This window comes from Corticium candelabrum, chromosome 1 (genome assembly GCF_963422355.1).
Source record: "Corticium candelabrum chromosome 1, ooCorCand1.1, whole genome shotgun sequence".
In the NCBI taxonomy this organism is placed as follows: Eukaryota; Metazoa; Porifera; class Homoscleromorpha; order Homosclerophorida; family Plakinidae; genus Corticium; species Corticium candelabrum.
Window position 1 is genome coordinate 9898975 of NC_085085.1, and position 22405 is coordinate 9921379.

The 22405-nt window shown below is 41.3% G+C and overlaps 3 protein-coding genes across 5 annotated transcripts; 2 read left to right on the forward strand and 1 right to left on the reverse strand.

The window, feature by feature from the left end:
- The first annotated feature begins 31 nt into the window (after nt 1-31).
- LOC134187635 (protein TEX261-like) lies at nt 32-4437 on the forward strand. 2 transcript variants are annotated; one of them, XM_062655790.1, is made up of 6 exons: nt 32-139; nt 200-279; nt 2230-2383; nt 3324-3391; nt 3455-3566; nt 4289-4437. In XM_062655790.1, the coding sequence occupies exons 1-6, from the start codon at nt 73-75 to the stop codon at nt 4414-4416; spliced, it is 609 nt and encodes a 202-aa protein (XP_062511774.1). In that variant the 5' UTR covers nt 32-72; the 3' UTR covers nt 4417-4437. The 2 variants fall into 2 exon arrangements, with proteins under 2 accessions (XP_062511774.1, XP_062511781.1); XM_062655797.1 differs by having other exon boundaries at nt 46-139; nt 4281-4417.
- Nucleotides 4425-17413, reverse strand: LOC134187626 (E3 ubiquitin-protein transferase MAEA-like). The gene is made up of 9 exons (XM_062655781.1): nt 17356-17413; nt 16985-17176; nt 13267-13479; nt 9833-9955; nt 9700-9776; nt 5359-5467; nt 5173-5306; nt 4923-5112; nt 4425-4670 (listed from the first exon to the last, which is right to left on the reverse strand). The coding sequence occupies exons 1-9, from the start codon at nt 17392-17394 to the stop codon at nt 4569-4571; spliced, it is 1179 nt and encodes a 392-aa protein (XP_062511765.1). The 5' UTR covers nt 17395-17413; the 3' UTR covers nt 4425-4568.
- Nucleotides 17414-17527: 114 nt separating this feature from the next.
- Nucleotides 17528-22317, forward strand: LOC134185652 (proliferation marker protein Ki-67-like). Of its 2 annotated transcripts, XM_062653503.1 has the most exons (5): nt 17528-17660; nt 17729-17810; nt 17877-18029; nt 18099-18822; nt 18883-22317. In XM_062653503.1, the coding sequence occupies exons 1-5, from the start codon at nt 17560-17562 to the stop codon at nt 22107-22109; spliced, it is 4287 nt and encodes a 1428-aa protein (XP_062509487.1). In that variant the 5' UTR covers nt 17528-17559; the 3' UTR covers nt 22110-22317. The 2 variants fall into 2 exon arrangements, with proteins under 2 accessions (XP_062509487.1, XP_062509478.1); XM_062653494.1 differs by having other exon boundaries at nt 18099-22317.
- Nucleotides 22318-22405: the final 88 nt, after the last annotated feature.

Below are 22405 nucleotides of genomic sequence, written 5' to 3' on the forward strand. Positions count from 1 at the left end.
GCGCGAGATTGAGGTCTGGCTACACGCGCCATCTTCTCAGCGTTTATAGCCCGTATATCCTAAGACGACCCCATGTTTCTGTGGGTTCTTTCTTGGTTTGCGTGTGCAATTCAGTTAGGATTCGGTATTTTATGTGTAGGTATGTAAACTTGTCTTAGTCTAATCTTTAACCAAATTGATTTCTGTTTTAACTGAACAGCTGCTGGCCTCTACTACTTGGCCGAGTTGGTGGAAGAATACACCGTAATAGCAAGGAAAATTATTACACTCATTGTTTGGGTATGAATATTAGTCAGAATATTGCGTGCCTTTGTGACGGAGAATTACTGTAATAATGGTTTCTCTTATTAATTAATTGAGGTGTTTTCGTTTGGTAATGTACCTACTCAATTCATAAATGTAAACGAATGAACTACTAATCTTGTACTTTGATTTCATGTGGGGGGTGTAAAGGTTTTTAATTAATAATTACTCTACAGCTGTATGTTCTGTATGTTTCTTCGAATACAACATATTATTGCAGATTTAGATATCAAAGCAAGATAAACCATACCATAGAGTTAGATAACGTCAACTTTCTACTGTGTACTGTGATGGAATAGACATGGATTCTTCAATCGTTGTTTACACATAGCATACCAACCTCATGCCCATGTATATGTCGTTCCAGCTGTTCTAGTATTCTATACGTATACAGCATATTATACAAGCTACCATGCTGTTTTAGTGAATACAGTCAATTAATTAAGAGCTCCTCTCAAATAGAACCCACTCTTGAATAGACGCCGCACAAGCCACTTTCAAATAGTGGCCACCACTAGTATTTGTGCCAGACTCTGTGTCCATGTCCTTTTGTACACGTGCTACACACTGTACATGGTACCGTATTTTCGCACATTTAGCTGCATGCTGAGTCAGGTTAACCAGAAAGTGGCTTGTTTGAGTCTGGTAACTGTACCAGCTCACTGGTATAAGGTAGAGGAGCTTTGATATAATGGTGAGGACGTAATTTCACGTCCACTATAGGTCGCTTAACTTAATTGATTAATTAAAGTGGCGGACATGATGTTGTGCTTGCTGAGAATCTGGCTTCTACTCACGACCCAAGAGACAGTGAGAACATGACAGAGAATGTAGAGCAATGTTCACAGCGTGGCAGAGAGTCCTATCCATTGAGAAAGACTTTGAGCACTATCATAGTATGTAAGTATGACGAGTCGGGCGTAAACAAGGCCAGAGTTGCTAGCGAATGTGGACAAAGACGATGAAGAGGACAAAGATGATGAAGAGGACAAAGACGACAAAGAGGAAAAGTCTTATGGAGGAAAATGAAACATTACTATAAGTAATTACAAGTGACAAGAGTATGTTGTTTGTAGTTTATGTATACAGTATCATTGGCCAATAGGAAGCTGCAGCATACATGAGTCCAGTCTTGGGTAGGATTTTGTCGTATTACCTCACTTTCTATGGCATGTTGGTACCCTTGGGTACACTTTCTCCCTGGTAGACCCTAGCCTAAACTGGCAAGCAGGTAAATGTGCGGAAACACAGTACATGTGGTATGTACAATTACTTGTCCCAGGATGATTGTTCTGATGAAGCTGAGAGATAGTGGGGGTTGTGATTCGACTTTATTCTTGAGCTGCTCTACATGACTAAACTTCTCTCCCTATATTATATATTAATGTATCGTTTTGGCATGTTTGAATGAAGGCACTTATTTGTGCACTTCCATCAGAGTCATAAAGCACTGTGAGGTGAATAACAAACACTGAGCATTATTTTAGAACTTGAAAATGTGGATATTGTGCACATGATTGCGTATCAGCATGTCTTAATTAATTAAATAGAAGCCCAAATTTCCTGAAAGTTCATATAAGCCACAGCATTTTGACAAGACTTTACAGTATTGTCATTGCTGTCAATTGCTAGTTGCAAACCACCATGCTTGGAGAGAGTGAATAAGATTGTTGTATAGCCGAGAGATGTTACATATACTTGCATTAATGACGAGACATGGTTTGATTGGTGGCTACGGATGACCAAGTACTTAGTTGACTGGCGAGATGAAGACAGTACTTTTGCAATTCACATAATTTTGTTAAATTAGTCAATAACCAATGAAAGAATGGCTGCAATAATAGAAACAAAATAATACTGTGGTAGAGTATAACCGTATTTATATCATGAACAACATATTTGCTATACATTCTGATTGTTCTCAAGGTGGTGGCAGTAGTTCATGTATGTATATGGCTGTGGGAAGATATTCCTGCATTTGTGATCGGAACTGGCTTCCTCGCTAATGCTACTTGTGCATTGCTGTTGAAGAACTTTCCGTTTGTCTCTCTGAGTTCAACACGTTTTCTGTCTGCTATAGGTAAGCTGCAAGCTTAGAAGAACCACCCCTCCTTCAACAAAACTATTACTCTAATTGATTAACATGCTTTACATACCTATAACCATCACTCTTATATTACCGGTATTGATACTATATTTCAAACTTAAATATCAACTCTTTAGTAATGCAAATTAGAATTTTATATGGGATTTTCATTGCAATGGGTGATCACAGTTTTGCCTATATTGTATGGTTAGTGTGAATGCATGTCTAGTGCATTTTACATCTTTACCTCTTGATAATAGAAGTTCACATACATATGAATTTTATTCAAGGAAATTCAATAGACAAAATACTCTATATCATTGGCTCCACCTAATCTCAAAACAAAATTAATTACAAATTCATTGTTTTGACCAATGTCAGTGTGAACTAGGCTTGGTTAAAATATTTCCAGGTTTTGATACTTTGAAGTATTTACAAATGACAATGGAAGTTTAGCATCTTCAGTTGTGAATGGGAGAGAAAAATGTTATAGTAAAGCCTGGTTCACAACATAGCCGCTGACGCTCAACATAGCCGCTGACGCTCAACAACGCAGGAGGCATCCTTTGGTCTTGACCCTTGAAGCTGATGCTGGAATAGGATTCATTTCTATTCCAGCGTCAGCATCAATGTCAGCATCAATACTGTGAACCAGGCTTAAGACTGAAATGGTTTTGTTGTGACAATGAATGGTCGAGCCTCTAAGCCCATGCGTTAAATGTTTTCAATGCCACCTCCTTTAACAAGTTCATGTCCTGTAACAAAATAAACAACACTGGTCATATAGGCAGTGGCAGGTGTAAGGCTAGGCTGATGACAAGACTTTGGGTAGTGCAAGACTTAGGGTAGTGCAAGCTTGTATGTACGCTTGCCTTAATGACGTGTGCTTTAATCTTCGAATATGAAGAATTGCTTATTGAGCCTTCTGTTGCAGTCATGTTATCCGTTAACCACTATGTGGCATTTCAGTTCTTCACAACTGTGTATTACCCATTTTCAGAGGTTGGAATACGGTATTGGTTCTGATATTTGGCTACTATTCTTCATTGTCTAATCTTTCTCTAGATATTGGCTTACTTCACAGTTTGTCTGTGGCTGGTACCATTCACGTATTTTGTCTCACTCTCAGCCAATGAAAATGTTCTGCCAACAACAACACCAATAGTTACTGTTCATAGTAAGTATGCTATATGTTGCAGACCCACCTCCTTGTAAATGCACCCGCTCCATTATCGTCCACAATTAAAGGGACACAGTCCAGATTATGCACATGTTTGAAGAATCTGGACTGTGTAGGCAATCTTTCATTTTACAAGACTTGCTGTATATTGATTTCTCTAGCCATATCGTCCTGTAAGTCACTTTATTTTCGTTCTTGCGAGGTCAGCCAGACCCTTGCCTTAAGCCACTGTGCCTCTTTGCAGCAGTACAACTTCTTTTTGAAAACATTGTCATTACCCCTTGCAGTCCTGCTCCCAGTCGCATGCAATCGTGGAATACGATATTTCCACCATTTCTGTCCTGAATGACTTACTTTCCAAACGGAATTTTCACACGTTTCCACGTGTAGTATCTGTAGAATAGGCTATCTCTTGCTGTTTTCTCAGCCCAACCCAAACTCGCAATATTTTACGGGGGGGGGGGGGGGGATTCTGTGTGGTAAGAATGTAGAGTTTGTAGTATGGTATCACATCGTTCCAATGTTGTCGTGCTAACTTTCTCTGATTTCCAGATTTTGATTGTTGTATACAGTTTTTCAAACCGTATCCAAACCACCAGCACGCAAAACATCTGGTTTGTGTGTGCGTCCCTTTAGTTAAAGACATCCCAACTGAAAGATTGCCATCCAATACATGCAAATAGAAATAACCGACTGATCCCTATACTGAAGTCATTTAGATGATGGAGATGCTGTTGCTGATGCTTTGTCATCCAAGAGAAGTCGTCGTTACGGCATCCTCTCTGTTTTCAACTACATATTTCATAAAGCAACCAAGGTGATGCCAACTCGAACAAAAACAAAGTAGAAATTGGATACTGTGATAAATACTGTACCTTCAAAGACCAATTGGTAGAAACGAGAAATGGGCTATACATTGTCTATATGTTCAATAGTCATGCAATATAACTTGTAATGATGCAACAATTTACGTTCAATATTGTTACAATCCAAACCTGTCTACATAATATAAACCTTTTCTGCATCTCTTAGTTTGTACTGCTCTTTCGTTCGGGGACATGTGATTCTCCCATTGTTGCTTTCTGCCATAGCCACCAGTGCCTGAAAACAAAACCACGAACCATAGAGACAAGTATAACACACACATCTAACACCTGACCCACACGCAAACATGTACATGTGCAGACAGACAGACAGAGAGACAGACAGACACACAGACACACACACAGACACACACACACACACACACACACACACACACACACACACGATTTCAGGTAGGAGAAATAAGACATGATGCTATGATTATATTTCCACACTATGGCAACCCATGCACTCGTGAATGGTCCTTACATTATGACCATAAACATATCCATTCGGTAGAACCATTGGTGGATTGTGCTCATTCATCCGACTACCACTGGCACAGCAAACTAAGCGTGATTGAGTACAGTGTGCAAATGGCAGAGGAGTAGCAAGACAGTTTAATGGTTGTGTGCATACAGGACAATCAATGTTCTGCTGGGCCTTCTGGTAACATTGCCTACAAAAAAACACACACACAGTATAGTAGGTTACTCTTGAGTACACAAGTAACACATACGGTGTTTTCAGAGCAGAGAGGCCAGCTTGCAATGTGACTGACATTATTGACTGGCCATTCAGTTGATGAAGAGCAAAATTGTCTTGGCGAAACTGTGTGACCAGGTCATCCCATCGTTTGGGGTCAAACAATTTCTGCAAGTCACAAAATAAGCAAACAATGAATGCAGTCACTATGAAAACTGACTTTGTATCGTAGACATTCAGTTTGAGGAGAGAACGCTAGTAAGCACATCGCTGACTGAACTTCACCAAGAAGATGAGGTTCGGCTGAACTCAAATGTTTCTGTGCATACCTACAGGTATCATACACATCATAATTATCAACACAATACATGAGAATGAAACAATACAGCATGAGCACACAATATTGAACTGTGATATATAATCAGCAACAGCATAGTTCTAACTAGAGCCGGCTGTAAGGTCTACACAAACAAAGAACACCTACTTACCAGGGTTACGGACATATAGACTGGAACCTTTCCTATGCTCAATCTCTACGTAACATGACGTTTCAGCCCATTTTCGTACGATGACGTATACGCCTAGACTCGTACCCAGTACTCTCCTCATGCGCGCTCCACGTGTTTTAGCACAAAAAGCCTAGCATACACCTAAGTAAATGCACATGTGACATCCATCTCTAATCCAGGAATGACCAACAAATAAGATGAGTGAGAGTAGAACGCTCCTGGCGAGAGTCATTGTAACGTAGTCAAGAAATTGCCTGAAGCGTTTTCGAAATGGACGTCCCCACGCGATTGGCTTATCATTCGTCACACTGCAGACGGCATTCGTATGTTCTTTTCTGTCTGCTTGACACAACAGCCAAGGTCAAGTGGTGGAGGAAGTGGCGTGAGTGCTTGGTGGACCGCAGGATGTAGGAGGGTGAAGTTGCACTCCGTGAAAGGTCATGAGGCATCTGCAGCTCATTGAGAAGCTTGAGACTGCATTGAAGTTAAGACAAATGGACACAACGAGTGGATTTTGGTGCTGCTGTCACGAAACACAACCTTCTGTTGAATGACAGGTGCGATTACGTTGTGGTTTGTGTGTTGAAAGACTTAGATTGGATTGCCAAGGAGGATATTCCACTAAGTGGCATTCGTTAAAGGAATTTTTGGTGCAAGTTGGAGTGGACCTGTCCTCACTACATTTTGCAAAAAAATGCAACCTACACCAGTGACCACACAAATGCTGCAAGCGCTTGCTAGCGTTATACATGATGAAACCACTGACTTGTTGCAGCAGCGTACATTTGTGGGACTGTCAGCAGATGAGACAACTGATGTAGCAAATATCACTCAGCTCTATCTTCATCTGCAGTTTATCTTACAGGGTAGGATGGTAAGTCGTTTCGGTGCAATTCAGGCTGTTCCCAACAAAACCGCTGAAACTCTCTCAAATGTTATCTCACAGAAGTGCATGTAGTGTGGTATCAACATGCGAAGAGTACATTTTGGCACAAATGGGACAGCGAATTTTTCTGGCAGACATACTGGTGTGGCTACTAGACTGAAAGCTGTTAACCCACATATGGTCCATGTGCACTGTGTGGCCCACAGGGAAGAATTAGCTGCTGCTGATGCCTGTCAAACGATAGCCTATTTAATGGATGTTCTTCAGCCAACCCTAGGTGGAGGAGTCTTTAAGTTCTTTGATAATTCTCCAAAACGAGAATCTTCATTACACCAAATTCAAGCATTGCTAGAGATAAAGGAAACAAAGTTAAACGAGCCTAAGTTTGTCAAGTGGTTATCACAAGATGATGCTGTGAGATGTGATGATGCTATAAGAAGCCTTCCTGCAGTCATCACAGCACTGAAGAGGTGCCACAAAATGTAAAGATCCAGCTGCGAAGGCCTATGCTAATCGTGTCAAAACATTCGGATTTGTTGCTACTGGCTGATGTATTGTCCCATCTCTCTCACTTGTCATGGAAATTTCAAGAGTCAAATCTTGACTACAGCCAGTTAAAGCCTGCCTTGGATACAACAGTTCTCTGCATTCAGCAGATGTTCACCCATTTTGGCACCCAAGAGAGAAAGCTGTGTGATTATCTGGAAAGTGAAGATTCAGCATTCTGATGTTCAGAAGAAAGGTTCAACCAAAACATTCGTTTTGCTATATCTCCAAGCTCTAATAGATAAATTGCAAATGACTTTAGAATACTCAATCCTTCCCGAATTCAGGACAACCAATCAGATGATCTTGCAAACTTTGGCACAGAGAAGCTTGGAATTCTGCTGGAGGCACTAGGTGAAAAGGTAATTGACAAAGAAATTGTTCCTGCACTTGTGGCAGTAGATGATATTATGACAAAATGGATTCGGCTGAAAGCCCTTGTTTGCTCTATTCCATCATTGATGGCTTGTAAATCTGTCTCTGCTCTTGCCATTGCCCTTCACAAGAACTATGCTCCTGATTTTCCAAATGTACTTACAATGATTAACTGGGGTCTGGCCATCATTTTGAGTACTGCAGACGGTGGACGTGACTTTAGCAGATTAGGACTAATGAAATCAGCTCGTCGCAATTGTCTGCCGAATTCCACAATTAACTGCTTGATGGAGATTTCTATTGATAGCCCTCCTCTCCAGGAATTCCCATTTCAAAAATACTGAAATGGCACACAATGTCCACCTACGGTGCTTGCCTTCAGCAGCAAAACGTCTGAATCAGAGACAAGAGACTACATCAGCTGCAACAGTGTCTTTGGAACCTGCTGCCGTGACAACACTGTCACAGACCTGTACAAGTGAATCTGACAAAGAAAGAAATAATTGCGCAGACTCAATGCTATCGAGACAGTGCACTGTCTCAAGGCAATTCTATGGAAGTTAGTAATGTCCCTAACTTGGTCTAAAAGAGCTGTTCAAATCAGTAAATGTCTTCAGAAGACATCCAAGAATTAGATAAGTGGCACTGAGTCCAAATGAAACGGTCCAGGTGAAGAACAGAAGTGACATAGTATTTGTGATGTCATAGTTTATCTGTGACATCATAACTAATTAGCATAGCAGACTGGTAAAATTCCTAGTTAGAACACTGAACAGTACATAAAAGCCTGCAAATTACTAGTATCATACTGGCCATAGCTGCAATGCCAAAATTACATGAACAAACAGTTATAATCATAGACATGCAGACAGTCGTTGGTCTACAGATGTTGCTGACAGTTGCGAGTGTTTTTCTTGTGAAACGATACACGTTGCGTTGAGTAAATTGCTGATCTGTGTCACTACTGCCTAATTCACTATCTACGTCAAGGTGTTTTGAAATTTCTCGTGTCATAGTATGCATTGGCAAGAACAGAAGTAACCTCTGTTCTCCACTTCCGTGTTGTATTGGCTTTATGACAAATGTGTGTGTCAACTGCGGCACTATGAAGTGGAAAGGAGAAGCACCTGGCATGTGTTGTCCCCCGGGCGAAGCCGGGCGTTGGAGCTTGTATAGATATAACTATCACTGCCAGTGTCTTGTACTACACATTCACATGGCTACAAAATGTGGCTGTTCTAATTACAAGACCTTGTGTAGGACAGTTCCTCACATGATGAATCAAACTTGCCTTCCTCCACTAAGGAATTATCAGAAAGAAGCATTGGCTTCCTCGGCACAGCCTGACAATCTTGCTGAATTATTCACCTTACAACTAGACTCATACCCAGTGCTTCTCCTCACACGTGCTCCACATGTTCTAGCATGAGCTTTTTGTTCCACTAGCCAGGAGAAGGACTGGTAACATATTATGTCATGTGACCATTTATTTCATTAGTTTTAAGTTAATAAATTGGAAACTGATACTGTAAATTGTTGCCACCTGCATTGATAATATGGTGTCCAGTAATTAGTCTCACAAGAGTACTATGCTAAATGTCCCAAACCAACACATGTTGTTATGCTTTCTAGGGACTATTCAGAGATTAGAGTTACAAAGTAGATCGTTTTCCTTGCGACGATCCAAAAACTCGCTTCATGAACATTGTAGCTTCACTATTTTGCAGTAGCAAATGCACCTTATACATGCTCCTGTCGTCTATTGGCTACCATTCACTTCCTACTGAGCAGCTAGAGACATCTCTGTCAATTCTGGCTGAAGAAGACGTCATTCTGAGGATGTCCACAGCAGAGGATGTCACAGAACACTAATGAGCTTGCACCTTGAGTGGCAATAACAATTGCTAATAACCTCTAATTGTGTAGGTAATTGCTCATTCTAATAGAATCCTAGGGGTGCCTTTGTAACAACATTTTTGTCTCGCATTACAGTTTTGACCAATCAGCACACTGAAAACCTACCACGCTAGTTCTTCACGCGGGAGGAGAAGACTGGGTACAATTCTACATTACAACCACTAACCACACTTTAGTTGAATGGGTGCTGTAATTAGAACACAATTCCATTGATGTAAACACCGATAGTGCATATGCATCATGGACACTGTGTTTGCACTGACCAAACCCACCAAATCAATCTGCAGGTTCCACACCACAATCAAATCACAAATTTCAATTAACTTACTTTACTGCATCTACTCGCTTTCCGTCTCTAACCAATTCAATGAAGTCTTGTACACGAACATTAAATTCTAACGTACTCTGTAGAACAGAACAATAAAGCCTTCGGAAACGAAAAATAATAAACACTGTTCCACCTTTAGTTTTCTTAGCTTTGACTTGTTTTCATAACACCATGATAAACATGGTGCAGTGTCTTTGTTAGACAAACAGTCTTCAACTCGACGAGACACCATAAACACCTCAATGTCAACAAGTTGCTGATATAAAACAGAAACCAACAATTGCTATGAGTGGCACTTCAAGTCAGACATCATATAGAATAGTACTATAAAAACATTGAACTGATAGCATGGAAATAATCCTAACATCAGTATGTCAGAAATTGGCAACAAGTACACAATGTACACCACTGCTGACTAACCTACATGTATGGTGATGTTATCTTAATACATCACCATACAATATTACATGATACAGAAGGTATCATGAGCACTACATGTGCCATCAGTGTATACAAACTCAAGTTGTGCCTGTGTGGGAGTGTCCGTAGACAGATACGACACAATTTTAAGAGGCTGGATAAAGAAGGCAAGAGCGAACCAATACCTCAGCAGATCCCCAAACACAGCTTGTCAATACTCGTAACAAAAACTGTACCAGTGTCTCAATGGACACTATGTAGGTACATACCACAAAATTGAAACACACCATAGCAATGTTCACTTGTCACAAAAGTTAAATGTTGACGTTTGGTTGTGTAGGTGTAGTGAGTAAATGTCAGTTAATCGGTTAATTTAGATTTATGAACAGGGCCGGGTTCTGTTCGGATAAGTGACACCCTACTGCACTAATATGCATTAATAACAGACTGGACTATAACATTTGAGAGTTGGACATGGGTTTGGTCCCACCCCTATCAACACATCTATTACCACATCACACATTCGTCCAGCCCCCATGAAGTGTCATGTTGCATTGATCTCTGCATTTCATGCCACACATTCACTAAATAAATTTTAAGGATAACTGCAATGCCAAAACCAAAAATCCTTTTATATTGAAAATCGACAGTTCTAGTTGCATACACGACAGGAAAAATAGTTTCAGATTTTTAAGTTAAAGTCTTCGCTTGTGAAATAGCAGATCAAAGTTCCTTCCGGTTCTTCAAGTTCCGATAATAGGCGTGGTGTACTGTGCACATCACAGAGGGGAGACCCATGTACATGTGTATAGTCAGCAGACAGTAAAAATGACTACATCTTCAGATCCAAGGCAATGCTACTACAATGGAGATGACGACAGCGACAGTTATTCTTCTGAAGAGCCCTCCGGAGGTTTCAAGTGATGATACTCTTCCATCATAACAAGAATTGCAGGATGAGGAAGATTTGCTGGGAGCCATTAGAACAAACTGATTCAAGCTCAGCGACAGTGGCTCTGAAGCTGAGAGATCCCCCCCCCCCCACTGAAGCCGACAAGAAAGAGAACAGGCCACCTGATAGCCTGTCACCACCGTAAGTAGAAGTAGAAGTAGCAAATGTAACCAATGCACATCAGGGTACGTAAACAACCATCACAAATGTAGCTGCGGTCATTGTGAGATGATGAATACGTACTCGTGTGGAGTGCGTGTGTTGTCAAAACGTATTTGAGGTTGTCTAAAAATACTGATGTGATAATACTGTCGAATAGTAACGAGAATATAATGGCGTATGTGTACCGAGTCTAGTTTTTCATGTAAAACTAGCTAATGCTGTGAGAAAGAAACAAATGAGTTGACGCTCGTGTGTTCAATTCACGTTGACGAAAGTTGACACAAGTTTAAGACTTCACTGTAGGGATAGTACTGTAATGCATACGATGGCAGAAAGGGTCTGGCTATGCGAGACTAAGAGTGTCTGACCTCTCCTAGCCATTTGCAGTAGTGTAACTTCAGGACGAGATTCTTCGTTACTCTCATTTCTCCAATTTCTCCAATTTCTCATATGCGGTTATTTCTTTTGCTGAGGTTCTAGAGTGCTTTCATCTTGAAGTGTGGATGCAGCTCCATGGAAAACGGTGACCTCAATTTCGCTCTTCTACAACCCAGACCAAAGTCCTTGAATAGACCTCGCTATACAAAGCAATCAGACTCAAAGTGGCTACTACAGACTCCTGTCCACTTAGTAGGACGCATCGTACTCAGTAGTAGTCAACCGGACAACTACAACCGTCTCTTGTCCTCCTTATTCGTGATTCCCACTCTTTTCTTAGCTTGGGATCTTCGAAAATCAAAACACACTTGCGTCTGATTTGCACGAGTCAATGCATCCTGCAGCTATGCAATATTGAACTATTCTTTCTCCACAGATTCCTTTGTTTACAGTACACGCTAGCGTGGAGTCTCCTCTCTGTGACATGCACACTACACCACGCCCTTAACCGGAACTTGAAGAACCGGAAGCAACTTCGACCTGCTGTTTCACAGCATCCACAGTGTAAGACCGCTGTCAGGTTGCCAAACCTGTACGTGCACTGTAGTATAGTAACAGACATTACTAATACAGCCTCGAAATATCAACCAACTTGGGCGTCGACATCAATTAGCAGAAATGCCATCCCACAAATTCTTGCTGCAAAATGTTGCCTGCAAAAATACAGGTGCGCCTACGAATAAATAGGATGTTGAATATGTCATGGCTATCTCACAACACAGCGTCTCCAAGCTTCGTGTAGACGGTGTTATTCTTCTTCCTTATGCCCAATTTACTTGTTGCGGAACGGTTTCGGAATCTCTGAGACCATAGTTTTGTGATAAAGCATCCCGTTCACGACGTTCTGGTGGTTGCTTCTGTGCTTCTGGACCTCATGAGGCTAAAGCCAAACCTGGATGTGTGCAAAATAAATAATAGCTAAACTTCTAGTAGCTTCTCTTCGTGGAAGATCATAAGGTGTTGAGCAATGGAGAAATCCAGCAGTTCGACTCAGAAATGAGAGATCCCGAACCTGTAGCAAGTACGTACATGCGTCAATTGTAGCAAGCATGGTGCAAGTGATTTGTGTTATAAAGATTAGATAAGCAGTACAGTACTTAATTAATGCTCCTGAAACAACAATAAAGAACCTAGCTTGCAAAGACTGATTTGTGTATGGAAATTCTGACGAGTAATGGGCATGGTTCCAACAAGACCAGGTGTGCATGTTGCCATCAGTGACATTCGCCTACAAATTTTCAGCAAAAAAAGTGTGGCAACCTTGAATTAATTACACAAACTTTTACAAGACATTTAAGCATGTAGCCTGAAAACATAAATGAAAACACTCTCACGTTGGAGTTGGGTACAACAACAACCAACTGCCTTACAACTGCATGCGCCAAGAGTTTGGCAATTGGGTATATTTTTCCATAAACGAACTGAACGGACATTGTCCACATTTAGTCAGACACAGCCCGATGTCCAACTGTTATATTCTGCTCTGAATAAGATATGTTAGCAGTTCGAGTTCACCAGATACCATTAGCTTACAATAACACAATCACACAAAAAATAGCAAAAAAACAATTGGTCAAAACAATCAGTCGACTCACTTCAATGTTGGCATCTTTTGCCAGTTGTACTGCTGTGTCATAGAATCCTGATCGAAGGCAGTGGTCAACTAACATTCGGTCCATCCTCTTGCGCTTCCATGCTTGGACAGCTGGCATCGCCAATCGTCCCTCTGTAGCATACTCACTCAAGTGCTCCAATCGTTTTCTACACGTGTCAACCAATTGCAACTCTTGTTCCAGACCATCATCAGCCTGATCAGCGCAAAGCATCAGTAATCAAATACTCCTAACTAATTACAATACAATGACTCTCACACAGGTAACCAACCATACATCTGTAGAATTACTTTCATAGCAATTATGTTACTAGACGTATGAATACTAGACACGGGTTTAGTCCTCAACCAATGAACAACGTCGAAGTCCCATACTGACTATGTGGTTTGCCTCATTGCATACGATTACAGCAGTGTCGTGGGGCAACATCCGGCAGTGACGGTAGTCATAGTTTTGAGGGCCTGCGAATCGTTCTATTACAATCTCCCTTGTTTTCTCCGTAGTGGATGCAAGACTAGCACATATTCCTAAGGCCTCATTGAATGAAAACTTGGAGCAAGGTGTTGCTTTTGATGGATTCTGCCGCCTGACATTATAATGTGTCACTGTCTCACTTGACATATATACAGGCAAGACTGGTCTACTACACATAGATAGTATGAGGGAACCGGTAGAATAGATGCCTATTAGATCTTGCGTAGCTAGCCCCAGTCACCCTTTTCAACATACGGACAGTGGGGAATTCATACGACATTTATAATTCTCTGCAGGAGTGCTACCAGTATGTCTGATTGCTTGTACGTTTCTTGCTGGACTCACTGCAAACAATTAGATGTAAGCAGGCGCGTGCTCTAGTTTATAAATGTAGACCGATGTTGGTCACTACGTGCAAATAATGACAAGTAGGTAACAGGTTGAAGCCCTACATATGATCAGCAATGGTTATTCCTTTCTCCTGTGGACAATAGAAGAGCTAGCATTTGCAACCACAAAGAAACAGAAATAATTCCGACAGACAATGTAAGTATTGTATGAGTACTTCCGTTGTACAAGATGACACGTTTCATTCTCTAGATAATATCTAGATGCAGCACCATACTAGAAAGTTCGTACTGTACAAAGAGCAAAGTTTGCTATTGATAAGAGTGGCATTAGTGCACATTCGCAATTGCCCCGCCCTCTCTGCATTAGGGTCTACACCCTCCATTACAACTCACCTATTGAAAGATGTCATGGCAGTTCAGCTGTTAATACAGTGTTCCAGCAAGGTTTAATAGCATAGTATAATGCCCTGGCCCCTTCTGGAGCACACCCTGCAGTGCCCAATAAGAGCAACCCCTATTTTTAAAAATACTAAAACTTGCTGAAAGAAAAATACAACACCTACTATCTTCCGGCAGGAACCTTACGGTCCAGCCAGTCACAGAAGCAGAGAATGGGGCACGAGTTGTTCAGACGATTCCCCATATGTAGCACGAAGAGTTACTCTGTCCTCATTTGGAAGTAAATAGTTGAGGTTTAACCATACCAAGTGCTCCTAACGCAGCCAAAATGTGACAAAACACGATCTATGAAAAAAGGTCTCTTTTTGAGACTCCACGGTTATATTGAGACAGTTGATACTTGTGTGATAAGTTTGGGGTCCCAGTTTCCTTTAATCAACAAATCACAACTTGCCACCATATGTCTCACAATCGCTACCTTGAAAAGTGTACAGGTATTGGTCTTCCTTGCTAACCAGCAATCAGATACTCTGATGGCACATACGGGTACTAAACACACGTACAGGTAATTTCGATGCTTTATTTCTTCGTTACAGTACATTTCTGCAAAGGGTTGTGTCGTGAAGTGAAAGCTTTCATCTGAGAGTTGGTTGATTTGGTTAAAGTTCTTCTTACAGGAGCACTTTACCCATTGACGCACGTGCAGTAGACGTTAACGTACGTTAAGGCCTTGGGCTGCGAACCGAATGCTTGCTGAGCTGTGCGGCGCATTGTTTTGGTCTTGCTTTTCGAGCCAACTACGAGAACACACAAGAGACGGGTCTAGACGCTTCAGGCGACTCTAACAGTAAAAGAGAACAAGTTACAGTTCATAAGCGACTCAGTCGTTGGTACATTGTAGACTCCACATGATTGTCTTGAGTGACTTGCAATCGCTCAGTCTTTTGCACTTTCCTCCGTGTTTCTTTTTCTACGAATGGAGGCCATACTACAGTCCAAAAGGGCTTGCGTGATGCAACAAACACACAGAAACGTGTGACACTGAACATAATCACGTGACACAAAGTGCCTTTATTCTAAAGCCAAACCATTGCCGTATCTGTGCTTTTTGCCGTCGATTGGAGATGAGTCAGTGATGCGAAAGCACCTTTTACTTTCGCCTAAGCAAATATCAAAGTTTACACGAAGCGGTAAAACAAAACCTACACATAATGCATGTTATTTGAAGAAAACGTCTCGTATGTTGTTTTTGCGTTATCATAATGCTCAGCTATCAAGTTTGCTCTGCGATAGCACCAAACTTCCCAACTTGAAAAAAGACCAAAAACTATTAGCTAATGCATGTGCGTCAATCGGTGAAGACCTCCTTTAATTAATTAACAAGTATGAACTACAGTACATCAAACACACAGTGACACAGCTACACTTCTTGATGGCAATTCACAAAAGACAAACAAAATTTAGTATTATGTTACCGATATAACATACTACATGTATGCATGCAAGCACGTATGTGAACATATTTCGTCTCAAATCTAACAAAGACGTCACCAAAAAAGTAAGTCTCACGTAATTGATATATGCGTGCAACACAACTTACAACTAATCAGCCGAGTTACTCAATGTCGAAGCAGGACTTTAACCAAAAGTCACAATTGATGAAAGTAATGGATATCTTTTCATACATTTGCTGTTCAAACTGTCTCCTAAACTTTACACAGCAAAAAGGAATTCCTTCAAGATCAGTTCTGATGAAGTGTTTATGCTACAACCATATACTGATGATATAGACTGACTTAATTCTCCCAAAGTACTTTAAGAAGTCATGCATGTGGGTCCACGTGCAAATTTAAACAGTGGTAGCTATGCCACTGTCATTGTACACATGCACAGATCTGCCTGCTCTACACCATCGACAAAAAGCAAACCGACAGGTGTCTAAGCACATGGCAATAAATGTTGAACAAAGCGATGACAATATGCCATCGAGAAAGAGAAGGCATAGTGATTTAGAAAAGTTGTCTAAACAACACCAACAACAAATTTCAACATTTGCTACTTTGTCACAATAGATCTTTCAATTTGATACCCTATAACTTGAAAGTTAAACACACCCTCCACAGAACAAGCAACATGGAGCACATTTAAATGATTACAGACGCTAACCAGCCTGACACAAATGGCAGTGTATAGTTAGTTGATGGGCAAGATAATGTTCTCTGATTCAGAGTCTGAATCTAGCGACAAACATGCCGAATACTTGAAAGGTATACCAAAATGACAGGAAGGCAATATTCTTTTGTTGTAGCTGCAAACAAGTTGCTCTTCTTGGTAACCTATTGTTATACCGATTCAAATCCTGGCTAACAAGCGTTCAGTTTGATTTCCCTTATCATCGCAGTTTCATAAATAGAGATACACATGGACAACAAACTACTAATGTAGACCGCGACAAAATATCAATTAAAATTACCCACCTTTCTTTTCAGAGTCTGTAAGCGTTGAACGACGTTATCCAACATGTCGTCGGCTTCTTTTACCATGATCTTGTCATTGCAATCCCTAATCTTCACAGAAAAATCATTGGCGACGGTCGTCAAATACGAGCTCTCGCGATCCACAGCCTTCTGGGTCGCCCGAAATCTTTTGTTGAGAAGCTCGTAAGGCACCTGACACCAAAACGATAATACTATGTGATGTCAAATACAGAATGTTAATTAGTAAGTGCCGAAGACCTCAAATATCGAATAAACCCCGATGTGGGAATCCACATAACAAATTTACGAAAAAGTAGCTAATACACTAAGATATGACACATAGTTGCGAAGAAAAGCACGTAAAGCGTTACCTTCAGTGTAGAATGTTCCAACGCTTTGATGTCCGCCATGTTGTACGCATGAGTATCCCGTATAAGTCTCTTCCTACACACTCGCTCTTCATTGGTTAATTCTAAATCCTACAACCAATCAGCAAACGGACTTCGATCAACCGCCAAATTTAAGTATAGAGCCCCAGTTACAATTTGTTTCGTGTAGTAGCGGTTTATGTTGAGATGTCTGCGGTGTTGTGCGACCTCATTTTGATCAAGAGGACAGGCCAAGATGGCACTCACTATCCAGTGTATCTCGACACCAAAGAATGCGTATTCGGAAGGTGACCACTACCTAGCTAGCTCGCTCACAACCAAATCTAATGCCGTTGTCTCCACCTTTCTTGTGCAGAGATCATGATTGCGATGTGCGCATACAGATAAGCAACGTATCGCGTCGCCACGCGACACTCTACGCCGGAGAAGGCAAACAGGTGATAAACTACAACGGACTGCGTTTCTTTTTCTCTTGCCGTTGAATGTCGTGTCTGTTGCTCTAGCCGTGGATTGAAAACCTTAGTTCAAACAAGACTCTTGTCAACGACGTCGCTGTTGAAAAGGCGTGTCGTTTGTATGATGGCGACATCATCAAAATTTCGGATCGCTGTTTTCGGTGTGAGTTGCCAAACGGTGAGCAGCCGGTAGCTAAGCAGGTGAGTGAGAAAAGAAAGTCGTGAGCTTAGTGAACAAGCACTCATTTTTACGTTTCTATTTATGTTCAGCCATCGCCTCCGTTGGTTGAGACACAGAACGTGAGTGTTGTCACATCTGAGAAAATTGAAGCGTCAGAGAGAGTGGGAAAAGAAAGGCTGTCAAAGTCTCCTAAACTGCCCACAAATGAGAATCGGAATGGTGCTTTGAAGGCTGATTCAAAACGGGCTGCACCTGTTCCTGAATCTGGCAGTTTTCCAGGATCCATTAGTCCTCGACCAATCAGAGCACGCAAACGCATCTCAAACCAGTCCTCAGTTATGACTCCACGTCTCCTGAAAGGAAAGTCTACATGTACATGTGACCAGAAGTATGTATTGTCACCAGTAGAAGAGGAAACACAATCAAGTCATGAAACACAATCTTTTGAAATTGATGTTGATGCTTGTCAAGGATCGTCTACTGCTACTCCTGGCCACAGACGAAGTGTTCATTTTGGTCCAATGTTGTCACCTGAAGAATTCGACAACCGATTGCCTCCCAATACTCCTGTGAAGGTTGGCAGAACACCTACAGGAATACGTCGATCATTACCTGGGATTGTGGATAAGCTTTGGAATTGTCAACTAAAGAGATGTTCTTTGACTGTCATGCCATCAAACAAGGAGAACACAAGTGTGAAGGATGGTACTCAACACAGTTTTACCTTGCCTGAAGGCAGTGGCAAGGAAGGAGAGTTGAGGCAAAGTATAGCTACATGTAGCTCCTTCTCTAAAGAAACAGAAGCAAAGAAAGGTTGTCATATGAATACAGATTTCATGAAAACCGTGTCTGGTGAAGATGTTGTGCATGAAGTGAATAGTGATGCTGGAACTGGGATGTCACCAATGGGCCAGGAATCAGAATCAGGAGTTCAACTGAGACAACTGAGAAAGAAGATGGCTACACCACTTCGAAAACAAATTCAATCAGGCACTCAACTAACACAACTGAGGAAGAAGATGGCTACACCACTTCGACAACAAATTCAATCAGGCACTGAACTGAGACAACTGAGAAAGAAGATGGCGACACCACTTCGAAAACATATTCAATCAGGCACTCAACTCACACAACTGAGGAAGAAGATGGCTACACCACTTCGAAAACAAATTCAATCAGGCACTCAACTAACACAACTGAGGAAAAAGATGGCTACACCACTTCGACAACAAATTCAATCAGGCACTGAACTGAGACAACTGAGAAAGAAGATGGCTACACCACTTCGAAAACAAATTCAATCAGGCACTCAACTAACACAACTGAGGAAGAAGATGGCTACACCACTTCGACAACAAATTCAATCAGGCACTGAACTGAGACAACTGAGAAAGAGGATGGCTACACCACTTCGACAACAAATTAGATCAGGCACTGAACTGAGAAAACTGAGAAAGAAGATGGCTACACCACTTCGACAACAAATTCAATCAGGCACCGAACTGAGACAACTGAGAAAGAGGATGGCTACACCACTTCGACAACAAATTAGATCAGGCACTGAACTGAGAAAACTGAGAAAGAAGATGGCTACACCACTTCGACAGCAAATTCAATCAGGGACTCAACTGAGACAACTGAGAAAGAAGATGGCTACACCACTTCGACAACAAATTCAATCAGGCACTGAACTGAGACAACTGAGAAAGAAGATGGCTACACCACTTCGACAACAAATTCAATCAGGCACTGAACTGAGACAACTGAGAAAGAAGATGGCTACACCACTTCGAAAACAAATTCAATCAGGCACTCAACTCACACAACTGAGGAAAAAGATGGCTACACCACTTCGACAACAAATTCAATCAGGCACCGAACTGAGACAACTGAGAAAGAGGATGTCTACACCACTTCGACAACAAATTAGATCAGGCACTGAACTGAGAAAACTGAGAAAGAAGATGGCTACACCACTTCGACAGCAAATTCAATCAGGGACTCAACTGAGACAACCGAGAAAGAAGATGGCTACACCACTTCGACAACAAATTCAATCAGGGACTCAACTGAGACAACTGAGAAAGAAGATGGCTACACCACTTCGACAACAGATTCAATCAGGGACTCAACTGAGACAACTGAGAATGAAGATGGCTACACCACTTCGACAACAAATTCAATCAGGCACTGAACTGAGACAACTGAGAAAGAAGATGGCTACACCATTACAAAAGCAGATTCAGCAAGAAACAGACCTAAGAGTCACAAGGAAGCTCATGGCAACTCCATTGAGACATGCTATTGAGAATGGCATTCAACTGAAGCAGCTGAGAATAAAAAGGATTACTCCTTCGAGAATTGCACAAACAAAGCTTGCTACTCCCATAAGGAAACAGCTTCAAAAGGGTGTGGTATTACGACGAGCAGTAGCAAAGACCACTGCTCCCATCCAGAAAGTGAAGATGATGGATTCTCTTCCCATTGTTGACACAATTGCTGGAACAGAAATTGTTAAAACAGAGGCAAGGCAATTGCAAGCAAAGAAGAAAGCTGCTATAGAAAATCGTGTCAAGTTGACAGCATGTAGGAGAATGAAATCGACAAAACAGTGTGTGGTGCAGCAAGTTTTTCATTTTTCTGCCAAACCTGCATCTGCAAGCAGCAATACGTGTGAACTTGTGTCCCCTTCTCCTAAACGTTCTCGCACAGTGCAGCCTAAGGAAGTCATGTCGACCCCGAAATTGGATGGTCTTAAGCGTTTAATGAAAACACCCAAAGCCAGATTGTCTGTATGTTCAATGACAAGAGACTCTGTCTTAGTTCCAGAAGATTTGTATGAGAAAAACCTCTTTGCTACACCTCATTTGACTCGTAAGTCTTCTACTGGTTCTACATTGAAAACTCAAAACATGCTCAGTGGGTCTCAAAGAAAGCGTCTACGTGGAGACAAGTCCTCTTCTTCAGGGCATTTTGGCATCAATCAAACGGTCAGTCCATCTCAGTATGTGTTGAAATTGGCTCAACAGTCTTCTAATCTCGTTGGCATCGCCAATGTCATAAAGAGTCCAGTCAGCCAAGTCTCTACTTATTCTAACTTTGAAGCAATGCCTCAGGTTAATACAGAGCAAATGAAGAACAAAAGTTCTCCTGAACCAGAGCAATATTACAACACTCATCTCTTTGATATGAAACGAGTGGATGAAGAGGAAACTGACATGACAGGTTTTACTGATCTCTTCAAATCACCATCTCCTGTTTCTTCCATTGTTGCTATTACATCAACCACGAGGTCCAACAGAAGTCGAAAGAGGACAGCATGCTACAAGGTGACGAATACCTTGCCAGTCAAGCGATCTCGTAACGCAGTTGTAAGAGAGGCCACTAATGAACATCAAATGATTATTCGCACAAGGAGCAAGACTGTAAAGTCAAAACCAATTGCAATTGATTTGACTGACGATACCGTGGAGGCTTCTACTTTGCAAGTGTCAAAGACTATCAAAGAACAGAAAATGACAACAAGAAGTGGTTTGGCATTTGGAAGTATCGATCAAACTGATGAGTTAGCATATTCTGGAAAACCGTTGAAGAAAACACAAATACAAAAACCCGTTCAACAAGCTGATGACTCGCCTGACCAAGACAGAGCAAGAATAACTCGCTCTAGAAGCCAGTTGAAGAACAAAGTTCAAGTAAAACAGACGGCTCTGATTCCCCAACAAGCTGATGACTTACGTATCCATGATGACAAAGCTACAGTAACACGCTCCGGAAGACGAATGAAGAAGATTGATTTAGAACGAGTTGCTGCAGCTCCAGAACAAGTTGATGAATCACGCAGTCAAGAGGAAGCTATGGCAACTCGCTCTGGAAGACAACTGAGGAAGAAACAGGTAGACAAAGTAGGTCCACCACTCGAACAAGCGACTGGACCAGATACTCAATCCGGAGTTAGAGTAAGTCACTGTGGAAGGAGAGTGAGGCAGAAAGCTGTGAAATTTGACGTAGATATCACAAGCAACACAGCACCTGTGCTCAAAACTGTTACGATGACTCGAAGCAGGACAAGATCTCAAGCAGCTATTCGGTTGAACTAGACTAATGTACTTTGCCTGTTTTCTTGTAATTGAATGTCACAGTATTTTAATATTTCCTCGACACTTATACCTTATTCTATACTTGTCTTGTACTTTTAATCATCATTAATGAGTTTAATTAAGTGTTGCATTATTTACATTGCTAACTGTCATGTTATTTTGTTAAGCGTGGATTTGTTGAAATGAAGCTACTATTTGAATACCGTTACTACTGTAGTATATATTTGACGAGCTTCACATGCCAAGGTCGTGATAGAACACACACACACACTAAAACTAAAACTAAACGTTTGGAG